Source organism: Pinus tabuliformis, chromosome 6, assembly GCF_031772625.1.
Source record: "Pinus tabuliformis cultivar Carrire ecotype Pingquan chromosome 6, CPIR1, whole genome shotgun sequence".
Lineage (NCBI taxonomy): Eukaryota > Viridiplantae > Streptophyta > Pinopsida > Pinales > Pinaceae > Pinus > Pinus tabuliformis.
The window spans coordinates 886,742,695-886,759,998 of record NC_142292.1 but is presented as its reverse complement, the minus strand read 5'-3'; the positions used below and the strand labels follow the sequence as shown (position 1 = coordinate 886,759,998).

At 40.9% G+C, this 17,304-nt stretch overlaps 1 protein-coding gene across 4 annotated transcripts in view; it reads left to right on the top strand.

Moving 5' to 3' along the window:
* Positions 1 to 17,304, top strand: part of LOC149261751 (vacuolar protein sorting-associated protein, putative (DUF1162)) — a 528,477-nt gene that overhangs the window by 241,366 nt on the left and 269,807 nt on the right. For 3 of the 4 annotated variants that reach the window (XM_089422755.1, XM_089422743.1, XM_089422761.1), the window contains 2 exons: positions 87 to 207; positions 386 to 503. In XM_089422755.1, the coding sequence (XP_089278881.1) occupies positions 87 to 207; positions 386 to 503 (239 nt within the window). The remainder of the gene's footprint in view (positions 1 to 86; positions 208 to 385; positions 504 to 17,304) is intronic. The other variant, XM_089422751.1, reaches the window with a different exon arrangement.

Here is a 17,304-nt window from a genome sequence, read left to right as displayed (position 1 = left end):
AGTATGATCTTCAAGCATAGCACAATTTACAGTTCTGAATTATGGTAGAGAAAAAGGATTGCTATAATGTTGGGTTTACTCTGCAGGATGGAAATGCTGCAAAAGGTTGAGATTTGCTTTGTCTATCGTGCCCGCCTTGTATCGATTGAAGAAAAGGATTTTGTATTTAAAAAGCCACTTATTTCCTTTTACTCTATTTTAAAACAGGTTGATTGTTCATGCATTGAGTATATCATTATGCTCTTGTTTTCAAACTGTTTTGATAATCTCATCTTTCATTGCCAAAGTATTAGTCACTGAATGTAGAACTTGTTTAGTCTTCATGTAGTGCTGGATTAATATTTCATCATTGACCCTGACATCAAATGGAACAATATCACTGCAGGTAGATCTCTTTGTGAGGGAGCCATCCTTAGACATATGCCTTTTTTTAGTTGGAGAATTGAATCTTGGTGGCCCTTATACCATAAGGAATTCTCCGGTGACAGCTAATTGTTGCAAGGAAAGTGTTTTCTACCTTTGTTTCATTGGTTTTAAAAATGCTTCTTATATTACCTAAAAGAAAACAGGGTTACATGAGTTATTATATTTCAGAATGGAAAGTTGTCTATAATATCTTCCTTATCCAAGCACAAGCTGTGGGAGCCAATATATTTTGTTTAGATCCTAAGTCCATGGAATCTGCATCTTTCAAACAATATTCATCCTAGTGATTAATTTATCTATTAATTCAGCTTTATAGGCTAAAGGTTTCCCTAAATTGAATCTCATGTAATCCGGCATCTGTTATCCAACATTTCTGCCTCTACAAACAAGAAATTCCTGGGAGTCATAAGATATCTGAGATTTCTCAGGCATGAGTCCTATTTATCCACTGTTAGAGCCAATTGATCTGCTTTAGATCCTAAGTCAACAGAATATGCATCATTCCTAAAAATATTCATCATAGCCATTAATTTATCTATTAAATCAAGTGTAAACACTGAAAGTCCCCTTTGAATCTTTTGTGATCCACAGTGACTATTATTGTACATGTTGGGCTCTAAGCTGAATGTTTTTCGATTTTGAATCTTCTGTGATCCATAGTGACAGTTGTGTGACATGCCAACCTCCACAAACAAGAAATTCCAAGATGTCATACGGAATCCCATATTTCTCTGCCATTACATCCTATTCATCCAGTGTTCTTGTAGTCCTAAGAAATATTCATCTTCAACATAATCCCAAATATCATGAATATACAACGGTTCTGCAATATATTTTTCATGTTGGAGAACCATGGAATTGCAGAAGTGAATGTGAAAATTCCTTGAAATGCAGCAACTGAAATTTATTCTTCTAACTGATTAATTATGCAGTTTATTTTGGCTGCCAAAAAAAATTGGAAACTAAGAAATATATGCACACACACACACAATAAAAATGACACCAATGTTTTTGGACAAAAGTCCTTGGAAAAACCCAACTGGAAAAACCAGTGCAGTAGATGAGGGTTTATTTTATTATATGCAGCAGCTATTTCTAAGTACAATATTTGGATGCTCAAACTTGCAATGCTGTCCTGAAAAATCACTAGCAAAATATTTCAGAGATTTTTCTCTCTTCACAAGCAATCCGGCCTCATCTTGGCCTCAAAATCTGGCTCCCGGAATACCCGTGTAGACTCTGCGCAATGCTTGCACAATCTCTCACACGCACTCTCCGGATCTGCCTATGAGTTAGACGTCCTACGTATTACTGCCTCTGTAAGTGATTTGCTTGGCCTCCTGGAAATTTTCCCGGACTCTAGCACCAGAATCAACCTCCTCTTTAGCTGAATTGAACTGCTTCATTGAAGCTCTTGCGCAACCCTTGGACAACCTCTCTATGGAACACCTTGATCTCTACTCTGCTGGATTTCCGACATTGAAACTCCACCGAAAATCTCTGCTGCTGCTCCTTTTGACTTTTGCTTCCTTCTGGCTCGAACTCTTCTTCCCTGCTTGACTTTTGTAGTTGGATAGCTCGATCTGCCAAGGAACTTGCGCTTCTAATGTGTCTATCTCCATCCCCATCGTTCTACTCTTATAATCTCTTGCTGGCTCACCAACGATCATGATTAGATCCCCATCAACGACTAAGATTATCTCAACTTCAATCTATGTGAGTTTCTAGAGTATTCTCACCTTTCCTTAATCAATTACTATTAATTAACCAATTTTCCTAAGTTAGACTTAAGAAAAATTTAAATGATGGTTAATTAATTAAATTAAGGCATTTCACAGGCTTATCTCGTCAAACCTTTTATGGGTTTTGGAGATCTCGGGTTCTTATCCTCTCTGACACAAATTGAGACTAGAACACCTGTCCAATGCTACAAAAACTAACACTCCCTCTTAGTGAAGAAGGTGTTCTACTATATTCACGTGTAACATCTTCCCTCATGTTGCTGATGTCTGACATCCGTGACACCCTGTCACTACCCACCAAGTCACTGCACATACTCTGAGAGTCTGATTCATCTGCTAACCTTGTAGTTGAACCACCCTGCATTTGTGTTGTTGTTGACATTGCTATTTGCCTCTATGCAGTGCTTCCAACATTGCCTGCGCTGCATCTGATCTCGTTGCTGTTGCTACTGCAGCTAATGCAACTGAGAACCAAACCATGGATCCACTATGTCTTTGTACTGGCTCTGCAACTGTCTCTTGAGTCTCTGACTGCAAGTAGTAGTTGCACTGTTTACTAAGTGATTGTCTGCACTCTGATTGGTTTCGCGCCCTGCAATAACTGACTGTAACTAGTCCCGACTCTCAGCAACTCTCTCATGATCTCACTGCACCATCTAACACTGGTCCTCCTGCTACTGAAAATGGGTTCTCCACTATACCCATATGTTCTCTAAAATAGACAAACTTAGCTCTCCCTAGAGCTTTTGTGAGTATATCTGCAACTTACTCTTTTGTGGCCAAATGCTGTAGCTCAATTGCTCCACACTGCACACAATTTTTGATGACGTGATATCAGATGTCTATGTGTTTCGACCTATCATGAAACACTGGATTTTAAATGAGTCAAAGATCAGGCATGCTGAATGAGAAAAGGACACATCAAAAGGTGTTACACTTTATATTAAAAATTCCCCATCCCCTCAGTCATGGTTCCAACAAGTCATGGTGTTCCTAGGTTTGATGCTATCTCAGGAATGTAATTGGTTATACTCGTATGCGGCTCACTCAAGAGTGCAAATAATAGTACGTCACACCTTTAAAAAGGGCCTCAACACCCCTATGACTTGTCCTGGAATCACTTCAGATACGGGATGGTAGCTAGATACAAAACCCCACTGGATAGTGGCTTGTCAGAATTGTTAATAGGGCCACTCCATAAAGGGGTGTCCCTCCTCAAGATGGGTCATTTACTTTTATCCTACGCATTCGAAAGGCCCCCAAATGGGAGCCCCCCCCCACCCTGAAAAATGGGAAATCAACAAATCATGAAAAAAATGGGATAAACAAAACACATGACTACTTGGAATTTCACGCCGAGATGGGCTAACATCCAGCTAGGAGGGGCTAAAAACCTCCGGCTAGAAGGAGGGGCTAAAAACCTCCAGCCAGGCATGGCTTGAATGCCACGTAACATCTTTGTTCCGCTGTCATCTAACATCTTTGTTCCGGTCCCGCTGTCATCTAACATCTTTGTCCCACCTGTTTTCTCATCTAACATCTTTGTTCTGCTGTCATCTAACATCTTTTTTTCGGTTCCGCTGTCATCTAACATCTTTTTTCGTAGTAAGCTACCAACATTATATGGTAATTTTACAAATAAAGGGATAAATTTAATCAGTGGTTCTTCTAGTGGTTCTTCTAATGATTCTAATTCAGGCAGCAGTGGTTCTTCTAAAGGTTTAGATGGCAATATACAGATAATACATCATGGTACCAATATACAGATAATACGACATGGTAGCAAGATACAGAACAAACGACTCGGTAGCAAGATACTTCAAATATGGCTTGAGGGTAGAGATTTGAGTAGCCATGAGATTCATCCAAAAGGTTCGTGTATTATCGTACGATATTATTCTGTTGATGCAGGTAGCGGTAGAGATGATTATGGTGAAAGTGGAGATAATTCTAGTAAGGAACGAACTATTGATTTGTTCTGGAATCATTTCTACAACAAGATTGATGATTCTATATCTAGTTCTAAAACTTCTAATGTTACTCTCTATCACAATGCAGTGATCAAGTTGTTGATGAACTCGAAATCAATCCTTTTGAAAGGTGAATCTTTGACCCAGGAAGATTTGTTTGATTTACAAAAATCAATAGAAGATCTTACTATGAATTTTGATGAACAAAGTGTGCTCAAAAGTGTTCCGAGCTTGATAAAACTATTAATTTGTCAATATGTGATTACTACTAAGGTATATGTAATGCAGAAGTGTGGCCTATCCGAAAAGGATTTAACTTATATTAATGTGTTTGGTCAATATACACTGGAGGCTATCATTATTCATGTACTAGGGTCAGTGTTCAACTGTGTACAGGATTTATCTGTCGTTAGGGTATCTACTTTGATCGAACAGATTGATTCTACTGTACGAGTACAAGCTGTTAATATGGGAATGAATAAAGCGGGTAAGGATGATGTGAAGTTCTCTTTAAACAAAGATAAAAAAAGCAAAGTGACTAGGAGTCATTATGCTATTGGGGTAAGCTTGGTAGAGTTCTTGGTGGAAAGACAATTGATTACTTTGAAAACAGAAGCAAGCTATACGGATGAATTACCTGTTTCTAAGAATAAGGGTAAGGGTTATATACCCTTAAATTGCTATGCTATGTGCAATTTTGACTTAAGTATTCTTTCGATTAAATTCAATCTTCCCATGGTTTACGAGCCGTTACCTTGGAAATCTAAGGTAGATGTACCTTCAACGTTAGATGATATTGAAGGTGGTTACTTAAGCGGACTCACGGGAGACCTCTATAATAGGTTTCGTCTCTTATCTTCTAAGAACTATAGCCATTTCTATATCATGTTGAATGATCCAAAGCGTATGTGCGATGTATTGAATACACTACAGTCTCAAGTCTTTGAGGTCAACTTTCATGTATTGAAGTTTATTGAGAAAAATCGTGATACCTTAGAAGAGGTGGGTCTTCTTATTAAGAGAAGTCTAGCGAAGGTGAATCTACAAGAGGCATCTAACCTATTGAGGGTCTATTACTTCAATGACGACGAAGGTATTCAGGCTGTGATAAGCTGTGATAAGCTAATAACAGAATTAGTTAAGCGGGTGCAACGAGCAAGGTATGAAGACTTCTTATTAACGATAGCAATTGCATACGCAGGTTATCAATTTTATCTGCTTGCGTTCATGGACTTCTGTGGTAGAATCTACTGCGCAGGTGTATTGCATTTTCACGAACGTGATTTGGCTAGAAGTTTTCTTTTATTTGCCTCTGATGCTAAAGCACCAGAAGAACTAAGCAAGCGTGAGGAGATGAATCTCAGATTTCAATTAGCTTGTGCAGCTGCATTTAAGTCTCAGAAATTTGCATCGTTAAATCAATCTTATAGCTGGTATCTACATAACATTGAAGAAATGATTGAATCAGACGAAAGTTTGATTCACTTCGCACAACAAGCTAGTGAACCATTTCAGTTCCTAGCCAGGGTTCTGTCTAACGAAAGAGTTAGTGATATCAAAAGAATTCGTGGTTTGAATGGGGTTCCAGTGACTCAAGATGCTTCTGCAAGTGCTTATCAAATAATGAGTTACCTTTTGCTTAACGCAGAAATGGGTATGCGAACTAATCTTCTTCCGTCTCCTGAAAATGAAATCCAAGATTTGTATTTGTCTTTGAAATATGAACTTCGTCAGTTCTTTCAAAAAAGATTGGATCTTAATAATCATAAGTTTGCTATCGTAGAATCTCGGTTAACAAGAAAGCTCGTAAAACAACTCTTTATGCCATTGATATATGGTAAGAGTGTTATAACCATGGCTAGTGATATTCGTGAGTTTTTTGGGTCATTGCTCAATTTGAAGGAATCCTATCACATCACTAAACTTTGCATGAATTTTGGATAAATAAATATCCTGACATAGCCAATTTAATGAGGTTAATTAACCTAATTGGTTGGGTTTGTTCATTCTCGGATAAACCAGTGCAATATAGTATACCGTTCTTTACAACTGTGTAGGATTATATGCGTAGCAATCCAGTTGAAATATGGGTGTATGATAGGGTGTGCAAGAAGAGACGTCGGGTGACTCTCAAAGTGCCTACGAATGATAGGGATAAGTGCAAGACTCAAGTTTCTACCTGCGTCAACTTTATTCATCAGAAGGATGCCTTTATTGCTATGAAAGTGGTGGAGCAATTGACTTTCATGAAAGCGCCTGTATACACGGTACACGATAATTTCATAACCACAACTGTTTCCGCAGTGGGGGTTCCCCCAAATTATATCAAAGTGTTTAAGGAAATGGATCATCCACTTCGAATAATCAATCAATTTATTCTAAAGAATCTGATCCAACCAACAATAGGAGAGTTGGTTAATGACTCATCCCCTTGGGACTCTGACTGGGTGAATGATCCTATTCCAGGTGAGGATCTTAGAACTCTATTAATAGATTTGGTGCCTGAGGAGAAAAAGATAGATAAGTTCAAATGGAATCAAAAGATAGATGAGGCAGTGAGTTGTTACGAGGTATATGTAAATACAGTGTGCGGTTCAGCTCTACCTTCGGCAGGTGGGAGGCGTCATGCTGAGAAGTGGAATCAATTTCATTCACTTCTCAATAGCTGGGATTCTCTAGGGTTTAATTACAACGTGCACTACTGAATATGAACAAAAAAAATAATTTCACCGCTTCTTATAGATTCATGTTAACTGCTTCTTATAGTTCTGTAGATTCTAAATTCGTGTTCAATGGTATATTGACCCGTTTAAAGCAGTTAATTTCTTGGGAAAAATGCCTGGATCCATATTTGGGATTGAGAATACTTCAAGTAGGATTTAAATCGCCTTACCTTCGATGTGCAGACTATGAAGTTATAGCATTGGCTGTCATGCAGCTGTTAATGAAGTACGCTTACAATACTGGGTTAGACTATGGGAAATTTACTATCGGTTATGTCATGAAAATACCAACAGGAGATGTTTCCTATAACATTGGTTTAGCTATTTCTTTAAATGATTCTTGTGGGAAAGTTGTTCCTAACATGGACGTCTATGCTATGATTTTGAAATTAGTCATGCAAAAAGCAGAGGAATACGAGGAAGCAGTGCTATCAGGTTTATTCCTTCGAGTGTATTATGCTAGTAGGCTTGAAAAAGAGTTCCCTCTGAGCTACGATGAAATTGATACAAAAATTTGGCAATTAAGGAATTCCGGCATAGGTGGTGGTGAACCACAAGCAGTTCAAGCTATGGGTGTTAGTAAGCGTCATTATTCCGAGCATGTACCTGCACTCAAACCTACGAGTAAGGAAAGGAAACCTTTCATTGTAGCTGATACTGAGACTGTTCTAATCAATAATGTGCATGTGCCTTACGCAGCGGGTTTCTTAGTGGTTAAGCTAGGTGAACTGGATTATTCAATTGAAACGAATTTCAGTGAGGATTTGTTATTTGTAATACCTGAATTTGAAGAAAGAAGTAATCAAATGTTGTGCAACTTTCTAGAGCATTTAGCTCTGGTTGCTTATAATACTAATATTCAAACTGTTTACTTCCATAACTTCTCATGATTCGATGGTATTCTATTAATGAAATATTATGCTTCTCATGGGGATAAGTACACCTTCAAACCACTTATGAGGAACCTTAGGCTTTATGAGTTAGCTGTGTATTGGGGAAATAAACTGGTGTTCCATATAAGAGACTCATACACTCTGCTCCCTAGTAGTCTGGATACATTGGCTAAGACTTTATGTCTGCAATTAGGTTCTAAAGGCTCCATCCCACATGACTGTTGAAGTTTCTAGGTTTACTCAATTTAGAAATCCTTCATGCACTTTTCTTGATTTATTCCTACCTACTTGTTAATTTTTCTTTAACAAGTTATTTACAAGGTAAATACTGAAAATAAACACCAGTGCATGCTCAACATATTACAGATCAACAACTAAAAGAAACAAGAACAAACACACCACATGACACCATTATATTTGGACCAATGTCCCCGGAAAAACCCGATGCTGGAAAACTGGTGTAGCTATCTGAGGGTTTTCTTATTAAGCAATATCAGAGTACAAATTGGGTGCCGTAACTGGCCTACCCAACAGAGAATTTCCTTAGTAGCTATACCTCACAGTTTGAGAGAAATGTCTTGGCTGAAACCCCGGAAAACCCTTTTGGCAGCTCCTCAACTCAAAACTGCTTGTGCAACCCCAACATCTGCCCACTCTAGACTACGTCAGCCCCTCTCTATCTCATGTTGGCCCCGCATCAGCCTTTCTTGGCCTGCATCAGCCCCAGGAGGCCCTGCGTCAGCCCCAAGAGCCTCTACGTTAGCTACTTTAGCCTCTCTGGTGCTCTACGCAACACTTAGCTGCCTCTGCGTGAGCCCTTCCTGCCTCTCCGTCACCCTCCTTGGCTGTTGCGCTGCTCTTCTGACACAATCTCTGCCTTCTCTGTTTCTCTGTACTCAATGCCCCTCAGTTGCTCTCCCGATCACTGATTCTATCTCTCTTAGCAAACCCTGCTCTAGAGAATAGAATCAATGATCATCCGGTGTGCTCTCCAAGTGACCCTCAAGCCTCCTCTTATACTTTTCCCGTTGACATATCAACGGCCGAGATTAAGTCCCTAATCAACGGCTAAGATTAGATCTGGCTTGATCCATGTATTTGGGACCACTCTAACACAGATTCATATTTTTCCTAAGTTTAGACTTAGGGACTCCATTAAAAATATTAATTATTTTAGTATCTCTTGATCTGTTTAGAATCTGGCCAAACCCTTTTTGGGTATTGGAGATCTCATGTGCCCCAACCTCTCCACCAAATTTCGTGGCTAGAGCACATCTGATGCTACCCCAAATCAACAATGATGAGGTGCGAGTGTCGAATCTTAAGACTCTTAGATCACTATTGTTGGATTATATGAAACAAGATATTCGTCTGTTAGGTGGGGTTATGCAGAAAGCTCAAGAGATTTATTGGACTCAATACAAAGTGGATATCACCACTTGCTTGACATTGTCAAGGCTAGCTCTTAGCATTTATCGTATGAGCTATTACGATCCAAAGAGTTGGCCTATCTATATACCAAGTAGGAACGAAGATACATTTATTCGGCGTGGGTACTATGGAGGCCATGCTGATACGTATAAGCCTTATGGTGAAAATTTGTACTACTACGACGTGAACTCCTTATATCCATATATCATGAAAACATTTCATATGCCGGGTGGAGTACCTGTCTGGCATGGTGATTTGGAAGGCCAGGAATTGTCCAACTTGTATGGCTTTATTGAGGCTTATGTAGTGTGTCCTCGTACAATGACTCGACCTTTCTTACCCTATAGGGATCATAATAATACTTTACTTTTCCCAACAGGTCAATTCGTAGGTGTGTATTATAGCGAAGAGTTGAAATATGCTTGCGACTTGGGGTACATGATTATACCACTAAGGGGATACTTGTTTGATAAGATGCCTAGTCCTTTCGACAGCTTTGTGTCATCCCTCTTTGGGAGAAGACAAGAAGCTAAGAAAATTGGTGATGATGCAATGGCATATGTGTACAAGATACTAATGAACTCGTTGTACGATAGATTTGGTATAAATCCACAAAGTACTATCACAGAGGTCTGCAGTAGGGAAAGATATGAAGATTTGATAAAGAGGGACAATTTGATATTTGGTGACAAGCTTAGCGATAATTACTATATCGTCAGTTATGTGAGCAATACAACAAATGTTTCCAACTCAGACTGGAATCCTCCTAAGATATCGATTGTTCAATTGGCCGTAGCTATTACGGCTTGTTCTCGTATTCATATGTATAAATACATTTCAAGACCTGATTGTTACTACATTGATACTGACTCAACAATTCTAGGAAGTCCTCTTCAAGAAGAGGAAATCTCTTCCATTGAATTGGGTAAGGTCAAGATGGAGCACTTTGTCAAGAAAGGTATCTTCTTAGCTCCTAAGAGTTATACCTTATTAACTGAAGATGCTGGTGATATAATTAAGCATAAAGGTCCTGCTAAAAACTTAGTCAATGTTGGATGGTTTGAGTCACAATTAGTAGATATGTCTCGAACTCAGCAGGTCACCGTAGCATCTAACTTCTGAATAGATTGGCATACCCTCAACATAATGAAAAAGGAGATCCAAGTCAACCTTGGAATCAAAGTGGGTACCAAAAGGGACCCAGTCTATGATAATAACAATGTATGGGTAGACACACAACCTAAGGAGGTAATAGACTTCGGAGGTCAAGAAAGCACTATTCTCAAATTGGAAAATAAGATTCTTCAGGAGCAGTTAGACAAGAAAGAGAGAATCTGCTCAGAGTATTGCTAGTCTTCAGGAGCAGTTAGACAAGAAAGATCAAGAATCTGCTAGTCTTCAGGAGCAGTTAGAAGAACAACGTAAAGAATCTGCTCAGAGTATTGCTAGTCTTTAGGAGCAGATTGCTAGTATTTAGGAGTAGTTGGACAAGTAGGAGTCAAAATATGATCAGAGTCTTGCTAGAGAGAAAGAATCTGTTCAGAGTCTTGAGAATCTAGAGTTAGAACTGGGTCTAGAGTTAGGACTGCATAAAGAATATGCTCAGAGTCTTGCTAGTTTGGAGTGAGTACTTGTGAAACAGCAGGAGCTGTTAGACAAGAAAGATCAAGAACTTGCTAAACTCCGTGAAGAGATTCAATCAAAGTCTGCGCTTCCTCAGGCACTAGTGAGGCGCCCTCAGGCACCAGTTATGCGCCCTAATCAAATGACTTGGAAAGATTTGAAAAAACAAACAGATGCTAAGAATCAGAAGGTGAAGGATCCTAAGAAGGAGAAGGATCGGAAGAAGGATCTTCCTCCGAAGGATTATAAGCCATTGGGTAAGAAGCCAAAGCCGAAGTAAAATGACACTAGCTGGGTAGCAAGATACAGGACAGTAGCTAGATACAGCTAGCCAGATACAATTTCATTTCTTCTAGTCATGATGCGCAAGTAGGCTCGACCAAAGGGAAGAGGAATGAGATATATTATATATGTCATTATCGCGTATGACAACACTGAGGTACTCTGTATTGATTTAGCCGGGGTGAAAACAGACGAAAAGCCCACTGCCCAATAAGCATCAAGGAAGGCAGGGCTCAACTAATAGGAGAGAATGCCCCCGGCAGGGCTCGACTGTAAGGGAGAGGAAAGTGACCAAAGGGAGAGGATGCCCCCGTATTCTTAACTTCACAACTTGTACTTCTGAATTGTACCATAATGATGAGTGCTTAGTGTAGTTGAAATGAATGATGATTTGATCCAGCCCGACTTTCTTTGTTCTTCCTCCCACTTTTGTAAAACTCGATTAATAGGCGGGTCATGGATGCGGGCCATCAATAACTGGCGGGTCATGGATGCTGGGTCGTCGAGCAATTATAGGCTAACTAAGTTACGGCTTCCCACCCCTATATTCCATATCCCATATCTCCGGATACATAGATGCGAGTTCAAAGCCAAAAAATTCTCATTGCTCCCTTCGGAAGAGAAGTTATTTCGCCTCTATGTGTACAAAGCATGGCCCAGGTCAGTCTTACAGTAGCCTCTGAGTTTAGGACGACTAGCTTTGGAGTTATGTCTTTCGAGGTATCGGGTTAATTATAATGGATGTTGGGGCTTTCTATAAAGGTGATCCAAGTTGGGGGACCCTCTTATCGAACCGATATATTCTTTTTGCTTGCTCAGATTTAGATATACCGAGTCCCCTTTGGCTGGCTAGCCAACGCAACAGTCTTTCTTCGTAATCATAATGGGTCGATCCTCCATTTTGTTTGTTTTAGCAACTCATCCTACTCCCTCCTCAAGAGCTTCCCACGCACGACAGAGGAAGGAACCAACCCGGGCGCTTTGTGGAGGACCAGGGCGATTATCTCTGTGAACCCAATTGATAGCATACGAGTTTACATCCATCCCTGGTCAGGTACAGTTCCCTTTATCTTCCTTGCCACCCTTCCTTGTCGTCGTCACCCGAATTCACGCAAGTGTATCTGCATCCCAGGGTTTACAAGGAATGACTTCTCACGACTAGACACAATCCCTACACCTAGGAGCGGCCTTTTCTGCATATCCATACAATACTCAAGTAGGTGGGCTGAGGTTTGACGTGCGAGGCACCCATCGGAGCAGAGTACCCCACGATCCCAAGAAATAGATAGATGTCTATCGTCTGACGGGTTTGACCAGAAATGCTATGCCTACGCACAAGACTACCCTTCTTCCCAAGAGCTTTGCGGGGACTACTCGATTTGAGGACGACGGATGATCCGCCCGTAGGGTGTTTACTGCACAAGGCTTCTACAGAGGGTGGGTACCCCAGCGTATAGGACAACGTGTAGGCTTCCTTCTTGACTGTGTCTAGGGCTTGTAGAGACCAGCGTATAGGGCCGTGTGTAGGCTTCCTTCTTGATTGCGTCTTAGGTCTCATACTAGGGCTCCTTACTTTCTGCGTTTAGGGCTTCCTCTCTTAGATTTCTCTTCCACTAAAACCCAAAACAAGTGGAGAGAAATCAAGCATGAAATGTGTGTAGAAATGACTATCAAGTCACCTCCTTTTATACTAAAACGTTGAGCACATATGGGGGTTATTTGGTTGCTGGCCGACCTTGACGAATTGTCTTATAACGCAAATAAATTCATAATTCCATGAATACTTATCGGAATCGAATGATCTTTAGATCAATCCTACACCTCTCGATGAGAGGGATCCAAGAAAAATATCAGCTGCCATAAATAAGATGACTCACATGGAGTTTGGCCCTAGTTTCCAATTTTAACACTCCCTCTCAACTAGGGAGAACTCCATCTGTGGATCCATCTGCCAGACTGTACTATCTTTGCCATCAGTGCCCTGCATTGCTCTGCTCTGCTCTGCTAAACCATGAAGAAGAAGAATTGGTCGAGAATGTCTCATACCATTCTCTATTGACCTGGAGTTAGTCCCATATGAAGAGAGTGTGTCATACCACTCTTACTGATCCCAAATCAGTTCCAAAAGAGAGTGAGTTATGTCACTCTTACTGAACCGAAGTCAATTTCATTGATCCCAGATCAATGGAGGTCATCCTAGCATAGGGAGTACGGTAGATACAACGATGCATCCATTGATAGTACTACTATGGTCCCTAACCCCATTTCCCTACTCATTGGCCAGATGATAGGTACTTCCCATGAGTCCCAGATTGCATGGGTAGAATGCCTCGACAGGAGAACAACTCATCCTGTCCATAAGTCACCACGGGGTATCACAGGGGAAGGCTAAACCATTCACCCTGTACACAATGCACCATTAGGGGAGGGTGTGTCGCCCTATGGTTGCTTGTTGCTCTAAGAAGTACTCCAAGTCCCTTGGAGCTCCCAGAGCTCAATGCATGCATCATGCATGACCCTCCTTACGAGGGTCTCTCAACGACTCCAAGTCGTTCGGGAAAGTCACAAATTCGACCTTTCCTTGGGGCTTCGACAAAATGTCTGTGATTTGTACATCAATCTTAATGCGATGGAGCCTTCTCGCTCATCGATGTACCATATCCCAGATAAGGTAGTATCTGATGTCTATATGCTGGAGCAATCATAGAATACGAGATTCCTCAACAATCGAATCCCCCCCGTGACACAGAAGATCACGGTGATATCCATCATGTGTAAAAACAACTCACTGAAGAGCTTCCACAACTAGGCAGCTTCACACGAGATCATACTTGTAGCTATGTATTCGGTCTCAGCGGTGCTCAAAGCAACTGTCTTCTGCTTCCTGCTCATCCAGGATATCGAGTAGAACCCACAGAGAGGCAACACCCAAAAGTGCTCTTGTGATCCTCTACATTGCCTGCCCAATCATCATCAGAATAATCATGCAGCTTCACATTTCCGGCAGTGTATCTCAATTCATGAGAGATTGTGCCTTGAGGACATCTTAAGTGATTCTTGGCATCAATCTAGTAAGGCTCAACCAAATATGAGCCCAACATGCTAATTGCAAAACATATATCCGGATGGGAGTTCACCAAGAATATCAATGCTAGTATGAGTTTGTGAAAGTTAGAGGCATTTGTCAAAACAGGTCTGACATCCCTACCACATGACTTCTGAAAGTTAAGATCCATCGAGGTAGTCACGGGCTTGCAGTTCATCATTTTAAATCCGGAATCCAACTCCCTCTTACTTTTGTAACTGAGAGGCTATGCACCTGTCAGAGAGAGGTCATCCTCAGAAGGTGCTGGTATGAGAGGTCTATCATCCACAACCTTTAAGCAATGGTTTGGATCGGCTTCACTCCTAGTAAATCTCAGCGTCATCAGATAACTATTAATCCTCTCATATTAAGCCCGGGGGTTTTGCTCCAAGCCATAGAGGGCTTTCTTCCACCTGCATACATGAGATTCCCGATCATGAATCTCAAACCCCTCGGGTTATTCCAAACCTGTGGACCTGCTACATGAGGGGAATGGTCCCCTTGCAAGAGTTTCCTTCGGTACATCTCAGACATGTACCTTCATGCTCCTCTTGAAATCAGGCATCCCTGTCATCATCTGACTCACATTGGGTAGGGCCCCATAATAAGTAGACCTCCGGTGCTATAGATGAGATGTGTCAACTGACATGGTCCCCAATGGACCATCCTGCAATTTGATACAAATTGCCAACCTTGAACCCATGAGTAAAAGCATTTTGAAAATTTCATTTTTAAACACGTACCTTTCCATCAATGAATGCCACCATGAAACCTTTGACTTCCATTGCCGAAATGGACACCTGGTTCTTCTTGCTATTAGGTACATAAAGAGATTCTTGTAAATGAATCGAGCTATCCTTATTCAATTGAGGGGTAGCATTCACTACACCCTTTCCAGGATAGGTGGCATTGACTCCAAGTATAATCCCATGATTGTTTCCATCTCTACCAGATTAGAGAGAACACTCGTCTATCCGATGAAGTGTCTTGAAGCACTACAATAAATAAGCCAGATTCCCAAAGAGTCTGAAGGAGAAGGCCAATATAAGATAACGCTTCTTTATCTCATTAGAAACGACAGTTGATTCTTCATACCTGGGGTTCCTTGCTTTCTTTGAAGATTCAACTATTTCCTTGATGACCTGCATTACCTGTCATTCCTCCGATCATTGAAGATGTCCCTGGAATGATTGTTATCATCATCAAGTGATGTGTCCCTGCATAATGGCCGGACTTATTACAACCAAGGCATCTGCCTTTCCTTCCGCCCTTAGATCCAGACTTCCCATTAAAGTGATCTTTAGGTAGGCCATTAGAAGCTTCTGCTGTGCCACTCTGATAATATTCTCTGCTTCGACTTTACCCTTGGTGAATTTGAAGAGGGATGAGGAATCCACTGATCCTATTGTCCTTTCCCAATTGTCTTCGGTGATTACTCTTTCACTCTTGCTTGGGCTTTGTCTTTACCTCAACTCTGATACCATGTTAATTTTAGGTATGTTCTATGCTAAGAGCAATTTATTTCTATTTTCACAGTTAGCTCAATATCTTTTCCAGATTAGCAATCACATCAGCATTAAAGTCAATTACAGATATAACATAAACATAGATTGCAGAAGACAAGCCAAGACAAGAGGACACAAGATGTGGTGCTAGCCAGGGATAAACCCCAATGTGGGGAAACCCTTGATCAATTCTTCTTATATGTTCTTCAATAGTTCAGCAGAAGTGAACACTTTGATTTATCTAAATAAGAGCATAGATCACTCTAAGAAGATGATACATGAGGTAGCTGAACTCAGTTGAAGACATGCTACTTCAATTGATTCTCCAAGGTGACTCCATCGCCTTGCTGCACCCATCATTGTTCTGCTCCTCATCATCATGTTGCACTTCATTGCGCTGCACCATGCTGCATCCATCATCACTATGCAACATCTCATCATGCTTCACCAATCATGACTGTACCCATCACTTTATTGGATCATGTGCCATTGCTGCACCATGTTTCCATACTGTTGTCCCATGTGGTAGCTGCACCATGCTTGTCACCATGTGCTTGCTGCACCTTGCTTATCATGCTGCTCCATTGTGTTTGCAACACCGTGCTTGCTGTTGTCCCATTGTAGCATTGTTGTACCATGTCATAGCTTGCTGTCCCAAGTACCATGCCCCAACAAGCACCATGTCCTTGCCATCCCATTGTGCCATCATGTGCTTGCTGCACCATTGCTGCTGTCCCATTGTAACCTGCAACAATCTAACAAGCATCATAGCCTTGTTGTCCCATTTACCATGCTGTCATACTACTAGCACTGATGTCCCACTATTAGTGACATTACTATTCCATGTTTGCCATACTGCTGTCATACTATTCCATGTATTATGGGCAGCTTTTATCATCAATAGTCTTCACACTTTGGCATGTTGCTCCAACCCTGCTTGTTAGTGCACATTGCTACTGTCCCATTGTTGTTGCTGTCCCATTGTGCTGCTGTGACTGCACCCAACACATAGCAAGACTAGCCCTCTAGCGGCTAGCCTTGAAGAGGCTTCTCCGATGCCACGTTATCCTTTCAACATAGCCATGGAATAACCCCAACAACTTGCTATGGCTTGCGGCCTAGCTTGCTGTAGCTTTCAGCCTCCTCAACATGCCCAAACAGCCACTCAAATTCCAGTGTTTAGCTTCCCTCTACTCGGCCTAGTAGCCTGCCCTCTTGACCCTAGATCCTTGGCCCTCCATCCATCAATTCGTCTCACTTAAAGTGGGTTGCGGCTAAGGCATCATGAACCTGTGGTTAGGGCATCATAGTAACCCTCTTTGACTGTGGCTAGCAGTGTTGAAAATATCGGTATCGGCAAAATATCGACGAGGGTCCAGAAAATATCTTATCGGCAATATCGGCAAAAATATCGGCAAGCATAAAAAATATTTTTTTCAAATTTTTAAATATAGCCGATATTTTCAAAATATCGCGATATTTTGCCGATATTTTCCGATATTTGCCGATATTTTGAAAATATCGCGATATTTTCAAAACATAAAATATCGCGATATTATCTCGGCGATATATCGTTTTGCCGAAAATATCGCGATATTTCCGAATATCGCCGATATTATCAACA